The 18,758-nt window shown below is 39.8% G+C and overlaps 1 protein-coding gene across 1 annotated transcript in view; it reads left to right on the forward strand.

Moving 5' to 3' along the window:
- The window catches only part of Cfap299 (cilia and flagella associated protein 299), a 495,087-nt gene that overhangs the window by 7,594 nt on the left and 468,735 nt on the right, over window positions 1–18,758 (forward strand). Inside the window, exon 2 of the mRNA XM_005359531.2 lies at window positions 10,535–10,665. Coding sequence (XP_005359588.1) covers window positions 10,535–10,665 — 131 coding nt within the window. The remainder of the gene's footprint in view (window positions 1–10,534; window positions 10,666–18,758) is intronic.

Here is an 18,758-nt window from a genome sequence, read left to right on the forward strand (position 1 = left end):
TTTTGTGTCCTAATATGTATGTCAAAGACCAGCTTCAACAAAAATACTTCTTATCAGGATAGAGGCATGGGAATTTTAGAAATATAAATAAAGAATTTAAAAATGTCTAAAAACAGTAAGACAAAACCCATAAAATAATACCAAAAGTGTATTCCAGTGTTTACTAAAATCACCCGCATTTATTTTCCACCCCTTTTATACCCAACATAAATGGGGGAAAAGGAAACAAAAGACTTTATCAACATGATGCAAAAGATAATTGACACAGTCAATCACTTTATCACACTGAGATATTAAATCACTAGTATTCTGTTGTCTAGGTAGTGAAGTTGCTCCACATCACGATCCTGAAGGCCACCCCCACCCCAGGTGACCACATAGTTATAGTTACAAAGAAGAAGCAGAAGTAGATTTGTATACCCCCGATCACCTGTCAGGATGGCGTGGACCTACTTGAATGAGCTATTTTAATCATAAAAGAACCAAGCAGTCACATCCTGAGTTGGGATGTGAAACTATGTTTGTCAATCATTTGAGTAACCTCCGAACTCTCTGACCATCAGATAAGGCAGAATGGGCCCATATCTTCGAGTCTCCACATATGTGGTGAATTGTGACGAGAAGTTCATGGGCTGTTGAGAAGAAAGTATGTTCCTTTGTCTTTGGGTAGGATATTCTATAGATGTCTACTAGGTCATTTGACTCGTAATTCCAGCATTTTTCTGTTTAGTTTTTGTCTGGATTACCTGCCTGTTGGTGAGAGTAGAGTCTTGAAGGTACCCACTATATCTGTGTGAGGGTCAACATGTGATCTTAGCTGCAGCACTGTTTCTTTTATGAACTTGGATGCCCCTGTGTTTAGTGCATTGAGTTGCAACATCCTTTTGGTGAGTTTTTTTTCTTTAATGAGTATATAGTATCCCTTCCCTATCTCTTCTGATTAGTTTTGAATTGAAGTCTGTTTTATTTTGTTTTTATCTCTTTATGTTAAGATGATATCTATCCTTGATGGTGAGACACTTCTTTGATGTAGCAGGAAGATGGATTCTGTTTTCTAATCTGATCTGTTAGTTTGTGCTTTTTTATTGGACAACCAAAACAGTTAATATTGAGAGTTATTAATGAGTGGTGTTTATTTCTGTTATGTTGTTGTGCTGTGAATATTTTCCCCCTGTCTTTTGACTAGCTATTCTAGGATTATTTTTTCCTCATGTCTTCTTGGCATTGTTAATCTCTTCAGAATGAAGTTTCTTTTCTATGGAGTACCTTATTAAGAGCTGGATTACTGGGAACTGCTTTGATTTGGTTTTTATAGTGAAATGCTTTTCTTTTTCCATTGATTGTGATTATTAGCTTTGCTGGTTATGGTAGTCTGTGATGATATCTGTGGTCTCTTTGAGCTTGTAAAGCATGTTCAGGCCCTAATGTCTTTTGGAGTCTCCACTTGAAAAGTCAGCTCCTTACTGAACTTGATAGTCAGTGTATGCCTAATGGCATATTACTATACCAATCGATCAGAGCATCTGTCAGTCATCATCAGAGAAGCTTCTTCTTGAAACAGATAGTTAACACAGAGGCATGTAACTGAGCTGTGTGCACACAGTGAGAGACTTTGCAGCTCTCATCCCTAAATGGGATGGCTTAATCAAACTTCTCTCTAGGTGTAGGATCTATGTGGAAGAGGAGGAAGGATTATAAGAGCCAGAGGTAGTGAATGACTCCGAGAAAATAGCATTTTCCAGACAATGGACTGATACATATGTGAACTCAAATAGTCTGTGACAGAAGGCATCAGACCTGAACAAGTTGAAACCACACAAAATTCCAGCACTTCAAAAGGAGAAGTGGACACAAAGTTCCACTTCTACCCAGGAAATTATTTGCAACTGATACCTGTTGGGAAATGGAAAATCAGTTTTCTCTAGTGAAGTACTACCAGGTATGTCAATCATAATTCAGGGCAGGTCCCATGTCCAGGAGTATTTGGCCAACCCAAAATGGATTCCATATGTTGTTGTTATTTTTGTTTTATTTTCTTTTCTCTTAGCTTGTCTGTTTTGTTATTTTTTGACTCAGGGGGATAGCAAGAGCAAGCATGAAGTGCTGAAAATGGGAGATGGGGAGACCTGGGAGGAATTGGAATAAAGAATATAATCAAGACCCAGTGCATGAGAAACAGTTAAATAACGATTATCTGAAAGAAAAGCCAGCTTCTGTTCTAATGGACCTTCCTGTACATGTGACTTGGTCTTTTTCTCTTGCAGCTTTTAATATCCATTCTTTATTCTGTCCCTTTAATCTTTTGATTATTAAGTGTTGTGAGGAGTTTGTCTTTTCTGCTTCATGTTCTGTATGCTTTTATACCTTGATTGGCTCTCTTTCTTCAGATTGGGGATTTTTTTTCTATGATTAAGTTTAAAATATTTTTTGTACCATTGATTTTTTTAATACCTATAATGCTGTGGGACAATGTCTTTTATCCTGCCACTTGTATTATTTTAAATAAAATGCTGATTAGCCAGTTGCCCAGTAAGAAATATAGGCAGGGCGATGGTGACCAGGCAGGAAGTAGAGGTGTTGCAATGAGAGTTATGGGAAGAGGAAAGTTTCAGTCTGCAGTCATGACCCAGCCTCGGAGGAAGTAAGATGTGACTGCCTTGCCAAAAATGATACCAAAAATTCTATGTCTGAGATTATAATTCAATTACAACATTTTTCCCTCCAAACTCTTCCATATACCCCTCCCCACTCATCTTCAAATTCATGGTCTTTTTTTTTTAAACAAAACTAATTGTTATTGCATGCATATATCCTAAGTATAACCTGTTCAGATCATGTAATGTTACCTGTATCTATGTTTTATGGCTGACCGTTAGGTACTGGATAGGCAATTGGTGTGCTCTTCCCTGGGGAGGACAGCCTCTCCCTTTGCCAGATTTCCTCAAGTTCGTTATGTGGGTTTGAGGTCTTGTGGGTTTTTTGTCCATCCAATTTGGCATGTTCATTGTTGTCATCCTTGTTGAGTTGATGTATGAGCAGTCATGTTGTTTAGACTTGATTGGTGTAGCTTCTGTTACCATTAGGAGACACAATCTCACAACAGTGCTGGCTGCATTAATCATTTAAAGGCAAGTTAAATAAACAGGCAGATACAGAGTAGGATATCAGACTGACCTCAGCCTATGTTATTAACTTGATTGTGAGAGCCATCTGACAGAAATCCTCTTACTTCAAACCTCCCAAGTGTGTGAGTCTCCACACATTGCTCTAATAGAATGTTTATATGCTTTATAAGTTGGACTCAAGTATAATTAAACTCCAGTGAGTTTCATTATTAATTTCTCTCTGAATGATTCTCCCATTTTTGAAAGTGGGTTAATTTCTGATTTTTCAGTGTGTTGCAATTTATCAATTTATCTTCCATTTCAGAACCTTTAACATTTGTGTGTGTGTGCACCAATGTTTGATATGTGTGTGTGTGTATATATACACACACACACACATTACTTCTGCTTTCTTTTGGTTTCTATTGGCATGGGGCATCTTTTCCCTTCCTCCACTTTCAGTTACTTTAAAAGTAAGATGGGCATCTTGTTGGCAGCACATAATTGGATTTTATTTCTACATCTATCCAGTCAATCTATTCTCTTCTCTTCATTTTTATTTGATAAATTAGTCCATTTACATCCAAGGTAGTTACTGATGCATAAAGTCTTTCTACAAATATTTTATTAATGTTATTCTGCTTTTTATTATTTACATATTTTTTACTCTCTAGCCTGTGATTTTTGGGTGAACTAGCCAGTAATGGTTCTGGCAGGTAGAACTTGAATATGGACTCTCCATTATAGCTGGGATGCTTGCTACCTTGATCTCAGGTCAGGTGGATCAGTTGACTTGGCTCTACTATATGAAGAAACCACTGGGTAAGCTCAGTAACCAGGGCATCACCATTAAGTCAGATATAAGTAACGGGGCATCTTTGTAGTTCAGGAAGTACTGAACTACAAATTGGGTTAAGCAGTAATAATGTTGTGGAAAGTACCCTTAGGATGGTGGACTAGCTCATCTGTATGGTGGGAGCAACTGGCATATGAAATGCATAGTTGAGGTTTGCCTTTTTGCCTATACAGGGACTATCAAAGTAACTTTGAAGCCAGGCTGTGTATTATTTTATTTAGATTTTATATTTTTTTTATTTAAAAAATTAATTTTACATACTAGCTCCAGTTTCCCCTCCCTCTCTTTCTTCTGCCTCCTACTTCCTCCCATCCCACCCCTGTCCACTCTTCAGAGGAGGTAAGGCCTCCTTTGGGGAGACAACAAAGTCTGGTATACCAAGTTGAGGCATGACCAAACCCTTCCCTCCTGTATCAAAGCTGAGCAAAGCATTCCTCCATAGGGAATTTATGTACCCAAGATAAGTCCTACTTTTAGGCCTCTCCCAAACAGATCAAGTCACATAAGTGTCACCCACATTCAGAGGGCTTAGTTCAGTTCCATGCAGGATGTCCAGCCCAGAGTCCATGAGCTCCCACTAGCATGGGTTAGTTGTCTCTGTGGTTTTCCCAATCACGATCTTGTCCCTACTTGATCATATGATCCCTCTTCTCTCTCTTCCACTCAGTTCCAGGAGCTCAACCTAGTGCTTGGCTGTGGATCAATGCTTCTGTTTCCATCAGTTACTGGATGTAGTAGGTTCTATGATGGCAATTAGCATGGTCACTAATCTGATTATACAGTTCAGGCACCTTCTCCACTATTGCTAGGAGTCTCAGTGGGGGTCTTCCTTGTGGTTTCCTGGGAACTTCCCTAGCACCTGGTTTCTCCCTAACTTCATAATGACTTCCTCTATTAAGCTATCTCATACATTGCTCCCCCTGTATGTCTCCCCCAACTCAACCATCTTGAACAGTCTTGTTCCCATTACCTATTCCCTCCCTTCTACTCCCCTTCCCAGTTTTCCCAGGAGATCTTAACTATTTCTCTTTCCTGGCCCTGCATATGAGTTCTTCTTAGGCTCCTGCTTTTTACCAAGCTTCTCTGGGGTTGTGGACTGTAGCCTGGCTATCCTTTTCATTAAGTCTAATATTCACTTATGAGTGAGGACATATGGAGTTTATCTTTCTGGGTATTGGTTACCTCATACAGGACTTTTTTTTTAGTTCCATCCATTTGCCTGCAAATTTCAAGATGTCATTGTTTCCTTCCTTCCTTCCTTCCTTCCTTCCTTCCTTCCTTCCTTCCTTCCTTCTTTCCTTCTTCCTCCCTTCCTCCCTCCTTTTCTTCTTTCCTTCTTCCTCCCTTCCTCCCCCCTTCCTTCTTTACTTTCTTTCTTTCTTTCCTGCTGAGTAATACTCCATTTTGTAAATATACCACATTTTCTTTATCCATTCTTTTGTTGAGCGTCTAGATTGTTTCCAGGTTCTGGCTCTTACAAATAATGCTGCTATGAACATAGGTGAACAAATGTCTTTGTGGTATGATTGTGCATCCTTTGGGTATATGCCTAGGAGTGATATTGCTAGATTCTGAGGTAGGTTGATTCCCAGTTTTCTCAGAAACTGTTGTTTCTGATTTCCAGGGTGGCTGTAAATGTTTGCATTCCCACCAGCAGAGGAGGAGTGTTCCCCTTACTCCACATTTTCTACAACATAAGGTGTCATTAGTGTTTTTGATCTTAGCCATTTTGACAGGTGTAAGATTGTATCTCAGAATAATTTTGATTTGCATTTCCCTGATCCTAAAAATGTTGAGCAATTATTTAAATGTCTTTTGGCCATTTGAGACTCTTCTGTTGAGAATTCTGTTTCTATCTGTACTTCATTTTTAAAAATTGAATTATTTGGTATTTTGATGTCTAGTTCCTTGAGTTCTTTATATATTTTGGAGATTAGCCCTCTGTCAGATGTGGAGTTGGTGAAGATCTTTTCTGATTTTGTAGGCTTTGGCTGTGTATTATTTTACATTCCTGAATATGACAGAAGTAACCCACCCTATTTGCTGAAATTTATTCTTTTTCCCTCTATGAGTGGGACCCTGGAAGTAGTTACAAAGCATATTCTGGAGGCAGGATGTTTCAATTTTAAAGCAAGGCAGAGATTCCCATAATTTTTGGTAGTTACTAGCCTACTTTTTTAAATAGACTGGATGTCAGTATTGCCAGGTACAGCATGCAACTGTCTGATTTGTGTGTTTACACTCAACTTTGGTTACATCTTAAAACTACATCAAGTTTTGTAGGACTTGGATAGTTCTCATATCAACCAAGGAAAGCATAATACAAGTGCTAAGACTAATTTTAAGAACTGAATACAAAAAGTAAAAGTGAGGGCAGAAATATGTTTAAGATATAAAAGTGAAATGACATATGAAGTGAGAGATATGCTAATCAGTGTATCACCACGAATATGTATAATCATTATATTTTAATTAGACATCAAAAACAGATACTGGGGTTAAAGGTTTAAGTGGGGATGTGGTGGGGTGGTATGGGAAAGGAGAGAATGGATAAGTTAATCAAAACTTATATGGAAACTCAGCATTTTATAAACTACTTAAACATATTATTTAAAAAGAGAGAGAATCCCAGCACTCAGGAGGCAGAGGCAGGTGGATCTCTGGGAGTTCGAGGCCAGCCTGGTTATATGTTGAAATAAGAGTGGCCGGGCTGCGTCCCCGGCACCCGGTTAGCTTATGCCCCAAAATAATTACACGGAAACTGTATTCTTTTAAACACTGCCTGGCCCCATTAGTTCCAGCTTCTTATTGGCTAGCTCTTACATATTAATCTAACCCATTTCTATTAATCTTTGTAGCCCACGAGCTGGCTTACCAGGAAAGATCTTAACCTGCATCTGTCTGCAGTGGGACAATCATGGCGACTCTCTGACTCAGCTTCTTTCTCCCAGCATCCTGTTCTGTTTTCTCCGCCTACCTAAGGGTTGGCCTATGAAATGGGCCTAGGCAGTTTCTTTATTAATAAGAAATCATTCCCACATCAGTTATAAGAACTAGTTCCAGGACAGGCACCAAAGCTACAGAGAAACCCTGTCTCAAAAAAAAATAAAAATAAAAAGAGAGAGACAGAGTTAAGATACTGGTAATCTTCAAGGTTGGACAGTGCTTTCTCTTGAAGCATGAGTTATCAAATGGAAATCTGTGTCCTGCATGGAATACCTCTTTAAGAGTTGCTGGTTGGAGAGGCTACAGATGTCTCAACACTTTTAACTAGATGATCAGTTGATGTTCTTCCCGAAGGCACAATTACTACAGTTGCAGGAGGTAGAGAAATTCGAGGTGAAACTCAAACACACTACAGTTATGGTTACTAGCACAAAGTCAAACCAATAAGAGCAGACAATATTTTAGCATGTAGTACTAATGAACTCATGAAGTTGCAAGAAGACAAAAGGAGAGGATATGTAGGTAGAGGGAGGACTGCTGTGGGTGTCCAGGAAGAGTTAAGGGGAGTGGGAGATGGATATGACCAAAGTATACAGGATATGAAATTGCTAAAGAGGAAATAACCAAGTTAAAGCATTAATAGGTCAAATTTAAAAAAGAAAAAAAAATGTGATTCCTGTAGTTGCAGAAAAAGCATTGACTACAATTCTAGCCCTACCTTGATAGATTACTTAAAAACATTTACAGAATATTTAATTCTCAATTCAAATACCCAATAAATGTTCAAGTTAGAAACCTGATGACTATAGGTGCTATTTGCAGGCTAGCCAATATAATGCAATGCTGTGGTATAGGGAAAATGTCACACCCCTTTAGCAGGAACCGGAATAGGATTACTGGGAAAACACAGAAAATTTGACGGAAACTTGATTAGAACAAAACATGAGTTTAACAAGGAAATAAAGACTGAGCTAAAAAACAGTTCATTCACTAACGATAAACAATGTGATATCAACAGAAGGCATAAGGTAAACAAAGATAAACAGAGAATCCCCGAGGTAATAGAACCCCTGGTGTAGGCTTTGTCAAACACTCTAATGTGCATGAAAGAGGCACTCACAGAACCTGCAGGGGTAATGTTTGAAAGGATAACAGTTTTAAGAAGATGATAGATGTACCAAACCAAGATCCTCGACAGACTCTAAGTTTAGTAAGCACAAAAGGAACCCACAATAAGGAGCAGCTTTGTGAAATCACTAACAACCAATGATTAAGATGAGTATTCAGTGCAGCTAAGGCACATGATTGAATGTGGAGGAAAACAAAGGCAGCAGCACCTGGATGCTTCTCAGAGGCAGCACACACCACCCATCACAGACTGCTCATCGCTGCTCATCGCAGGGCGGCAGACAATGGAAGGCACAGTAATGAGCTACGTATAGTACCTGCATGCAGAGCTATGAAATTTGTAATTGCTAAATTTTATTATATATATATATAGCTCATGAAAAGGCATTCAAGATATGTTATTAAATTTAAAGAAGTGGGGTGTGAGAGGCTTTGCTCAACACTTTCCTAACTTCGTTCACGGAAACCTAGCATGCTTATATTCATGCCCAAGAGCAAGGCTTGAAGACTAGTCCTCTGAGTGTCTGATTATCTCTGTCTGAGTGGCAAGACCGTAAGTGATTTATCGTTTGGATTAGATTGCATGTCTTGACGTTTTCTTCAACAATCATTTTACATTTGTCAACAAGGGAAGATATAAACAATCTAGTGGTTTCCATGGCACTGTGAAGTTTGTGGCTAGCCATTACCTTTCTTGTGATTTAGATATCACATTTCTGAATCTGAGGCCAGAGGAAAAAAATATGTACAAATTAAAATTACCTTCGAATTGTCATTCTGATTTTTTTGGTATATACATATTATAGTTGAATAATATTCTTTTAAATCTTGGTAATAGAAAAACTGTTAAGCCTTAACTGTAGTCATTAATGAGATTGAGGGATGGGGAAAAGTCAAGCCGTATTTTATAGACAAGATTCCATCTTAACAAGGTGTGAATCCCTGGGATATTCTTGGGCCTATGCTTGGTTGAATACTTTGCTATTTAGTGGCATGTTTCCTCAGACACTAGAACTATACTGTCACAGTAGAAATGAATCGTGACCCTGCTACATCATGTTGCCATGACTGACTTTTGTTTGATTCCTAACACCTTTTGCAAATTTGTTGTAATATATATAAGTATTGCTAGTTTCAGAACTATCCAAATGGTTTTGTGTAACTGAGTCAAGACACAAAGGCATGCAAAATTTAGTGTATAAGTAACTACAAAAACGTTTCCAAGGTCCTCAGTATGTAAAATTCTGTGTGATCACAAGACATTTATATTCTTATGAAGGAGTCTTACTGTCTTGAGTAGAATCTGTTCTACACACTTGCTTTAGCAGTGTATTTAATGCAGTTTATACTCAAATTAGGTTTGAAAACAAACCTCAAATCTGCATTGCATTTTCTACTAAAGATTAATTCCACTAGGTGGAGGCATTTGCTCACTTTTGTGGTTCACAGTCACTGAACACAGCAATAGGGAAGTCTGTGAGTAGAAATCTGAAACAGAGCAGCAGCCTCGATGCTCCCATGCCTGGAGCTTTGCATTATCATGGCCCAGTAAGCGTGTGTAGACCATCTTGTGGTCCTTTAATTCTTACTAAAACAACAGAGTTAATGTATAAGTTATTTGATGGGCAGAACAGATTAGTAATCTAGCATTTTTCATGTCTTTATTTGTTAGTACTGTATTCATTGCTGATGTCTAAAATATAATATGTGCTATTTTCATTGTATTTGAAATGTTTCCATGTCATTTAATGTGATTATTTGTTGATAAACGAATATTTCGTTTAGTAGTTTGTATTACTAACATCATAAAACAATATCCAATACATGGGAAAACAAGTATTATTTTTTGAGTATGTCATACACATAATGTTTATGATACAATTCTTAAAGTATCTGAAATACCGCAAATTTCCATGACTAAATCTGTTTCCATCAACTTCAGGCATTTTGTGGCTATCTTCTTGGGCGTTTACTTTTCTTTTCTTACTGGTAAAATGGTTACACAGGAACAATATCCTCTTAGCTAAGTAGGAAATCCATCTGCTCCTCTTTAGCTGCATTTGAAGTCATACTGTTCTGTGTCATCAACTAATTGACTTAAGTCACTCTGAGCACTGAGCTCTCTGAACGCAGCCCATTCTCTTTGTGTGCAGTCAATTCTCAAAGTCTCTCTTTTATGAACACTATTGTCTCTAATTATATTGCTTTAAAGATACACTGTTAATTGTCTACTGCTGTTTACATAAGTTGTTTAAAAACACAACAGATTTTTGTTCTCTGATCCCTTGGAGAAAAGTTGGTGGTTGATGCTGTTTCTCTTTTCATCTTCTATCTGGTTAAATGAGAAGACCAAAAGTCTCTCATTGTACTGTCAAGAGGCTAGTTTCACATGTGTGATAGCTCTTGTCTCCTTTTAAAGAAGAACACTTGATTTAAACAATCGTCTTGTATACGTTGAAGACCATTCACCCAGACATCTGCTGGTTGGTTTTCTCCTCAGGATGAAAGCCTGGCTCGCCAGTTGGTGGAGCTAGGCTACCGAGGGACAGGAGAGATTGTGAAGAGAGAAGATTTCGAAGCAAGAAAGGCAGCTATAGATATTGCAAGATTAGCTGAAAGAACACAGAAAAAGTAAGTCTCCATGCGCCACATCCAGATTTTGTTATATCCTAGAGTATCTGGAAAAAAACTCAACCTTTCTCTACTATGATAATTGCAAAGGTTGCTTGGAGCAGTAAGACTTGAGATGTCTCAGACCTGACCCTGCAGTCAGGAAGTCGAGGGACTGTCACATGCTTGCAGTAATGCTGTGTGGCAGTTTGATTTACTAATTCAAGAAATATGAATTCCAAAATATGGTCATTATATCAATAAAGTCATGTTAAAAAGTAACTCACTAGTACTGGTTTTATGCATTTATAAGCGAAAAATATGTGACATTTGCCTTAGAAGTCTTTGTACTTTTGAAGCATATAAACCTTGGCATTGTTTATCATGTTCTTGAATTTCTCAAACACTGATTCATGTAAAGACAATAACTATCACTGGTTTTTGTTAACGTGATTACTATGAGGTAATATAAAATATGGATTGAATAAAATTTATGGAGATAGGTAGTTAGGAACTGGGAAGTTAGCTCATTTGGGAAAGGACTCGCCATGAAAGTATGAAGATTTGAGTTAGATCTTCAGAATCATGTGAAAATCTTAGCATGTGCATGTGTGTGTGTGATACCAGTATTGGGCCAGTGGAGAGAGCAGGTCCTGGTGGCCTCGTCCTGGAGTTCTAGAACAGTTGGAGACCCAGTCTCATAAAACCAGGTGGTGAAATTGAGGAGCAACACTTGAGGTTGTACTCTGGTATCCACATGTGCACGTCCATACGGGTGTGTGCATTTGTACACATGAGCCCACATGTCTATATAGGCACATGTGCACATACACAAAGACAAGTAGGGAACAGATATTTTCCTAAGTTGAATTGCATCAAGCTTGTAAGACAGTTTTAAAAATAGTTGTTAAAACAACTGTTTACTTAAGCTTGAAAAGTCATTAAATTTTAAGTATTGGAAATGATAATTACTTAGAAAATACTGAATTATTCTTAGACAAGATATTTTTATATTTTAAATTATCATTTAATTATCAGTAATTATCATTAGAAATTTCCCAAGTACTCATAGTAGCATGGCCTGGGAGGTGCATGGGTTCTGCAAAGGTACAGCTTTAGATGGTCCTTTTCGTGATGATTGTGTTTCAGAACTACATAATCCTATATTTTAACACATTGATATTCAGCAGTTTATGCTTTCTATTGTATCCATAGTGCATAAGCTCAAGACATTTAATACCATAAGTGTTCATAATTTCTACCATCAATGTGACAGCCCTACTTAGTACATCACAAGACTGTAATCTGCCGTTGCTTAGGCTGAATTCTTGTCTGGATCAGGCTCTAAGGCTAACTCCCAGCCAGTCAAGTTGTTACTTGTGGTTTGGGGGTCATGGTCCTCATTTCTTTGTGGTTTCTTCTGCTAGAGTCTGTCCATATTTCTGTTCATTTGTCCTGTTCCTCCAGCAATAATGGACCATCTTTTGGATATTTCCTTCTTCCTCTTCCGTGTTGTCTTTCCTGGTATGGCAGGAGAATGTTCTCTACTTCAGTGATTCATGTGATGACCGTGGGTCCATCTAGATGATCCAGGATGGGCTCCTGGTTCCAAAATCTAAACTTCATCACATCTGTAAGGTCCCGTTCTGTATGTAATGTGACAGACTCTTAGCAATAGGGAATTGTCACCCTTAAAGGAAAGTTCTACGAGTCACAGGTGATTCACATAACCCTCCGTACCTTACACAAAGGTGGTCACTTCAGCCTCTAATCCTGTTAATTTGTAACTATGCAAGTTAAATGTGTAAATTGTTTATGTTTTATATAAGACCTCAGATAGATAGCTAGATGGATGGATGGACGGATGGATGGAAGGGGGACAGATGGACGGACAGAGACAGGGAGAGACAAAATTTATTTACATTCATGTCATTTTCTAAGAGATATAAACTATTTCATATTGAGAAGAGTTGGTCTAAAGTTTAAGATCCATCCATGTCACATGTCCTTTTTATATCTGAGGATCAAAGTGGATTTTTCTATGAAACGGTCTCTTTAACTGTCTGGAGCTGGAAGCCATCAGAATCCTCAAGTGCCAGTCTCGGGAGGCCAGTCCCCACCCAGGGCTTCTAGGAAAGGAAGGCCCTTTCATCTGCCATCTCTTCTGGTAGTCTCTGTTATGGATGTGTCCCATATGTTGCCTCCTGTCCCATGTGGGAGCCACTTTGTTCTTTCCCCTGCAAAATCTATTTTGGTGTTGTTGACATCACGGCCAGCAGAGGGAGACCTAGAGCTGAGAGTATTTGCTTAACAACAGGTACCAAGTGGGAAATGTTTGATCCCATCTACTGTTAGATATGTGTGTTCAGATGTGTGCGTCCTTCACTAGCCTGCAGATGAGATGCTACAGCAGTGTTGCAGTTCTGTTGGTTTAGCAACTGTAGAGCAGCCATGGGAAGATGTGCTGGAGTATTTTCCTTAATAATACCTTCTTCATTTTATAATAGAATTTAATGCTAAATAAAATGGAAAGGGTTATACATTTTCATGAGGGAGTCATAGAAGAAGGAAAATATGAAAAAAATATTTTGAGTTTTTAATCATGTACAAAAATCTATAGACAGCCATATGCATTAGGCACAGTGCCAGGTTCTGGGGCCACATTACAAGGCTTGGTCACAGCTCTCGAAGAGTTTGATGACTCGGTGTGTAAAATTCTGTCATTGGAGGGAATGGGAAGCAGAAAGCAGCTTGGCAATCTTTCAAAAAAATTAAACAGATTCTTACCATATGGCCCAGCAATTTTACTCTCAAGATTATCCCCAAGGGAACTGAAAACACAGGCAGGTAAGTACTCATACAGGAATGTTGAAAGCAGCATTATTCGTAGTAGCTTCAACGGGAAACAATCCAAACGCCTATTAACTGATAAATGGCTAGAATTGTGGTATATAAGTATAACCGAGTATTACTCCGTTGAGGAAATGCAATGTACTGTTACTTGCTTCAGCACAGGTGAGTCTTGAGAACATAAGGGTAAACCAAAGGTGTCAGGCACAAAAGCCCACTGTGCTCTGAATGGGATGGAGGCACTGGAGCACTTGGTTTCCAGTCGGTGACGCTGTTTGTGGAGGCTGCTCCAAAGACAGAGGCAGAAGGAGGGCTTGATCCCACAAGGTTGAGAACAACCTGGGCAGTATGATGTGACCCTGGCTCAAAAAACAAAGTACTAGGGCCAGCGAGCTGGTTCGACAAATGTCACTTAACCACCAAGACTAACAACTTGAGTATGATCCCTAGGACCGACAGGACAAAAGCAGAGCCCTGCTTACACACTATCCTCTGACCTCCTTATGGGGGCCATGGCGCATACCCTTCACTACACTTCAAGTACAGGAAATGGAATATGAGTTACACTTCCCGTACTGGAAAAGCTATCCTCTAGTGATAGATAAAATAATAGCTACTTTTTTCTTTGCTTCTGGTTACTAATGAACCACTGATTAATGATTGAAAATGTTCTTTTAAAGCTGGAAATTGATAAAGATGAAATGTTGCTGGTTGTGGTAGTATACACGGTTAATTCGAACGCTAGGGAAGTAGAGACTCACACCATTTCTAGTTCACTCTTTCTGTCTCATGATTGCTGTTCAAAATATGAGCCTTCAGCTTCCTGCTCCTGTTGCCCTGTCTCCACTCTGCCATGGTTATCTCTAATCCTTGGGAGTATAAGCCCAGATAAACGCTCCTGTGAGTTGTCTTGGTCAAACTCTATTAGCACAGCAATATAAAAGGAACAAACTATAAATTTTATAGTTCAATTTATGCAAAATGCTTAGAATAGGTAAACCCAGAAGCCAAGTTGATGCATAATTGTCAAAGCGCTGGAATGAAGGATTGGAGAATGGCTGCTAATATAAGTGAGGTACCATCTATGGGTGATAAAATATATAAATAGCAATTGACAAGGCCTGCATTATTTTTAAAATACATTCAAAGGCACACAGTCATATGTCTCTGAACTCCGTTGTTGTCATTTTTATTTTAATTTTACGTGTATACGTTTTGGCTGCATGTGTACCTGTGTGCCAAGGCATGCCTGGTGCCCACAGAGGCCAGAAGAAGGTGCTAGGTCCTCTGAAACTGGAGTTACAGATTGTTACAAACCTTTACAAGGATGCTGGGAAGAGCACCCAGCGCTCTTAAGCACAGTTCTCTCACTAAACCATTTATAATACATTGTTTTGTTTTGTTTTGAGACAGAATTTCTCTGTAGCTTTGGAGCCTGTTCTGAAACTCGCTCCGTAGAACAGGCTGACCTCAAACTCATGGAGATCCACCTGCCTCTGCCTCCTGAGTGCTGGGATTAAAGGTGTGGGCCACCACTGTCCAGCCATTTTTATGGCAATAGAAAGATAATTACAAAAGATCACAATAAATGCAAGCATAAGCACCGTGGGAATACCTCGAATTTGTACAAAGTCAAGATTTTGGGGGTGGCTGTGGCAGAGAGGGGAGGTTCCTCAGGTACACCTGCTCAGTGTATTCTTTAATGATGAAGAAGAGCTCCTCTGACCAAGGGGTGTGAAAGGGGTGCATCCACCGAGCTTCACTGCTATGACAATTTCCTCTTCCTCAAAACTGTTTTTGCTCTATGGCCATAGAAGCACCCCTTCCCCCTCCTCTTCCCTTTCTTCCTCCCTCTTTCCCCCATTGTGATCATGCCAGCTGTTTCCAGCAGCCACAGACAAACGATCAAGGTTGGAAAGGAGCAATGGGAGAGGTTTGTCTGCTGCCCCTTTGTGAGGACACAGTGTTATCTCCCTCCCAGGGGTCAACCATAGTTTTTCCTGAAGATCTTTTTAACCTAGGGCCTCAGAACGTCCACCTGCAGTGAGTTCAACTGATTCCCATGGATGAGGGAGATGTGAAACTTTAACTGCGGCACAAGGTGAATCTGGGTTCTTGCAATGCAGTTTGTAATTGTGTCACCCTCCAGGTAGGCGGTTTTAGGCTGAAGCTGCAGGATCATCGGTTGGTTCATGCTGAGTCTGCTTATACAGGAGGGCCACCTCCTCTCCTCTTAACACTGTTTGTCTGTTTGCTGACACTGGGCAGTGTGGATGTGGGTGTGGCCCCAGCGCAGCTGTGGTTGTACTGGCCTGACCAGTGTTCCTAGAGAACTCTGATGGGCCTCTGGAATTCCCAGGGAGTCCCTGTTAGGAGCCCCCAGTTCTAAATGTCCAGCGATCTCTACGAAGGTTGCTGTGGTTGATGCAAAGGGTCTCTAAGGTGACTTAAGGTGAGGGTCTTGTACCCTTTACCCAGGTGATCCTCTTAACCATAAAAGTTGGCCACTTTTCAGACACTGTGATACTAGTCACTTATAAATTGATTAATTTACCTTGCTAATGTCCACTTTTAACGTATTAAGATTTGTCTTCATTTTGTTCAATTTGCTTTTTCTTTAAAAAAGTATTTCTTTTTAAGCTTATTTTTTTAAACTTATTTCTAAGTATGATTACAATATTTTCCCCTTCCCCTTTTCCTTTTAAGCCCCTCATTCCCTCTCAAATTTATAGTCACCTTTAATAATTGTTTAATTATCTTTAATTTTTGCTGCACATACATTTATAAATCTATAAATAAACACAACCCATTGAGATCATTTAGTGTTGCTTGTGTGTAAATGATTTCAGGGCTGACCACCTGTTGTTGAATAACCAAGGAGGGGGCTCAGCCCTGAGAAAGTCTTCTCTCAGCAATCATTAATTGCCCGTAGCTCTTTATGTACGAATAGAGTCCCACAAGAGTTTCTGCTTCCTCTTTAGCATGCCTGTTGATGTCGTCACTGTTCATATCGTATGTAGGCAGCTATCTTCTTGTGGTATCATGGGTGAAGCTTCTATGTCATTTCTAGGAGACACATTATCATATCAGACTTCCTGGTCCTCTGGCCCCTGCAATCTTCCTACCTCCTCTTGTGCAATGTTCCCTGAGCCTTAGGTGTAGAGACTGTGTTGTGTGAATTCTTACTAGGACTGGACACCTCTGATTAGTTGGTCTATGTACTGTGATTACATGTGGCTTTCTCTAAGGGTCCATCTGCCCCAAGGAGAAGCTACTTTGACAAAGAGTGAGAGCTACTTTTTTTTTTTTTTAAATTCATTTATTTTACATACTGACCACATGGAAGTTTCCCTTCCCTCCTTTCCTCCCAATTCCTTCCCCACCTTCCATAACCCCATTCCATCACTCTGTCTCCTTTCAGAAAGGGGCAGATCTCCCATCAACAAAGCATCAGGTTGAGGCAGGACCAAGCTCTTCCCCCTGCATCAAGGCTGGGTCAGGCAGCCCAGCATGGGGAACAAGTTCCCAAAAGGCAGTGCAAGTGTCAGGGACAAGTTCTGATTCCTCTGCTAGGAGCCCCATGAACAGAACAAGGTTCACAAAGGTCACACACATGCAGAGGGCCTAGGTGGGCCCTTGGGCTCTCCCTTGCTGAGAGCTAGTCTCATCTGTGGATGGACAATGATTGAGAATGTAGTTAGGAATTATGCTAGTTTAGTAACACATAGACTCTCTTCTCAACCTTGGGACTTAAATAATTGGCTAAATATCCCGTCACCACGCCTGTGGAGTGGGCCTTAAGTTCAGTTAGACAGCGGATAAGGGCATCCATTGTACCTTTACAGATACCACAGAAGCTAGGCTGGTTGGTGTGAAGACGGTGGGAAAGGTGGATGATCAGTATTATTTTTAAGGATGGGTAAGATTCAGTGAATTGTTTCTGTGTCCATGAATATGCTAGTAAAATTATTCTGATTATAGATGGCTATCGGCGATTATAAATGACCTATTTAGTTTTGTGTGTTTGTCATTGAGAAAAGTGTGAGGTACACCCTTGAAGTGAATATCTTTTATGTTTTCTTCTGTTTATTTTTCAGTTGGTTTTGACAATTCACATACCTGTGTAATGCAGCTATTATTCCCATCCCTACCCTCTCTTGTTTACTCTCATGCTTCCCTGACCCCCCTCTTTGCTGTATAAGCCTCTTTCTAATGTCCATGTCTCATTTTATATTGTGACAGAATGAGTTTAACTAGAACTTCCTGTGTAATCATGGGTTTGGGTTATTCTTTGGAGAGTTGTTGGATCATCAGTGAGAATAGAACCAAAGACAGTGATGTCTCCTGGGTCAATATCTATTAATATTAATAGTTCAGCAGGAAGGGGGTGAGTCTCTGTGAGCCTGACTCCCTTCTATGATGGCTTGTTGACCGGGCCAGTCTTGTTTGTCAGGCAGCCATACTTTCACAGTTGATGATTGTATGGAGGCCTCAAGTCTGCAGGATAGGATTTAAAGGCCCTTCACCCTATCTTCTGGCCCCTCTCTTGTTGCTCCTCTTTCCCAGTGTTCCCTGGGCCTGAAAGGGGATGCCGTAAAGGTCTGGTTTAGGATCCAGCACTTAACAGTCACATATCCTCTCATCCTTGGCAGCCCCGAGCCTGCATTTACCACTGTGGGCTGCCAAGAGAGGCTTCTTGGATTAAGGCTGAGGGTAGCATTTGTCTTTGGGTTTAAACACAGATGTTAAGAAGGCAGTTTGATAGTATGTGAATTTAGTTAAATAATGGTAGTGAGATCCCACTTGGGTCTAAAACATCCCCAAGCATGGGTTGTCGACTGGTTTACAGGCCCAGCCGTGAGTTCCCTTCACAAGCAACAAGATGGCAATTGGTTTCCCTACAGCTGTCATGCCGCTACTGCACAAGCGGGTTCATCTTGCCTGGCAGGTTGATTTCTTTCTTTCTTTCTTTCTTTCTTTCTTTCTTTCTTTCTTTCTTTCTTTCTTTCTTTCTTTCTTTCTGTCTGTCTTCCTTCCTTCCTTCCTTCCTTCCTTCCTTCCTTCCTTCCTTCCTTCCTTTCCTTTTTTTTTAGTTTATAAAGCTCACAACTGAGTAAAACACTAATGTATTTTTTTTTCTGCAACAGACTGAAAAGCATCTTCCAGTCCTTTGAGCTCTAGCTTCAAGAAGAGAAGTTTAACTCTGGGGTGGATGCAACCAAGACTTCTTTCTTTGTTTCTTTGTTTCTTTCTTTTCTTCCTTC

Source organism: Microtus ochrogaster, linkage group LG1 (assembly GCF_000317375.1).
Source record: "Microtus ochrogaster isolate Prairie Vole_2 linkage group LG1, MicOch1.0, whole genome shotgun sequence".
In the NCBI taxonomy this organism is placed as follows: domain Eukaryota; kingdom Metazoa; phylum Chordata; class Mammalia; order Rodentia; family Cricetidae; genus Microtus; species Microtus ochrogaster.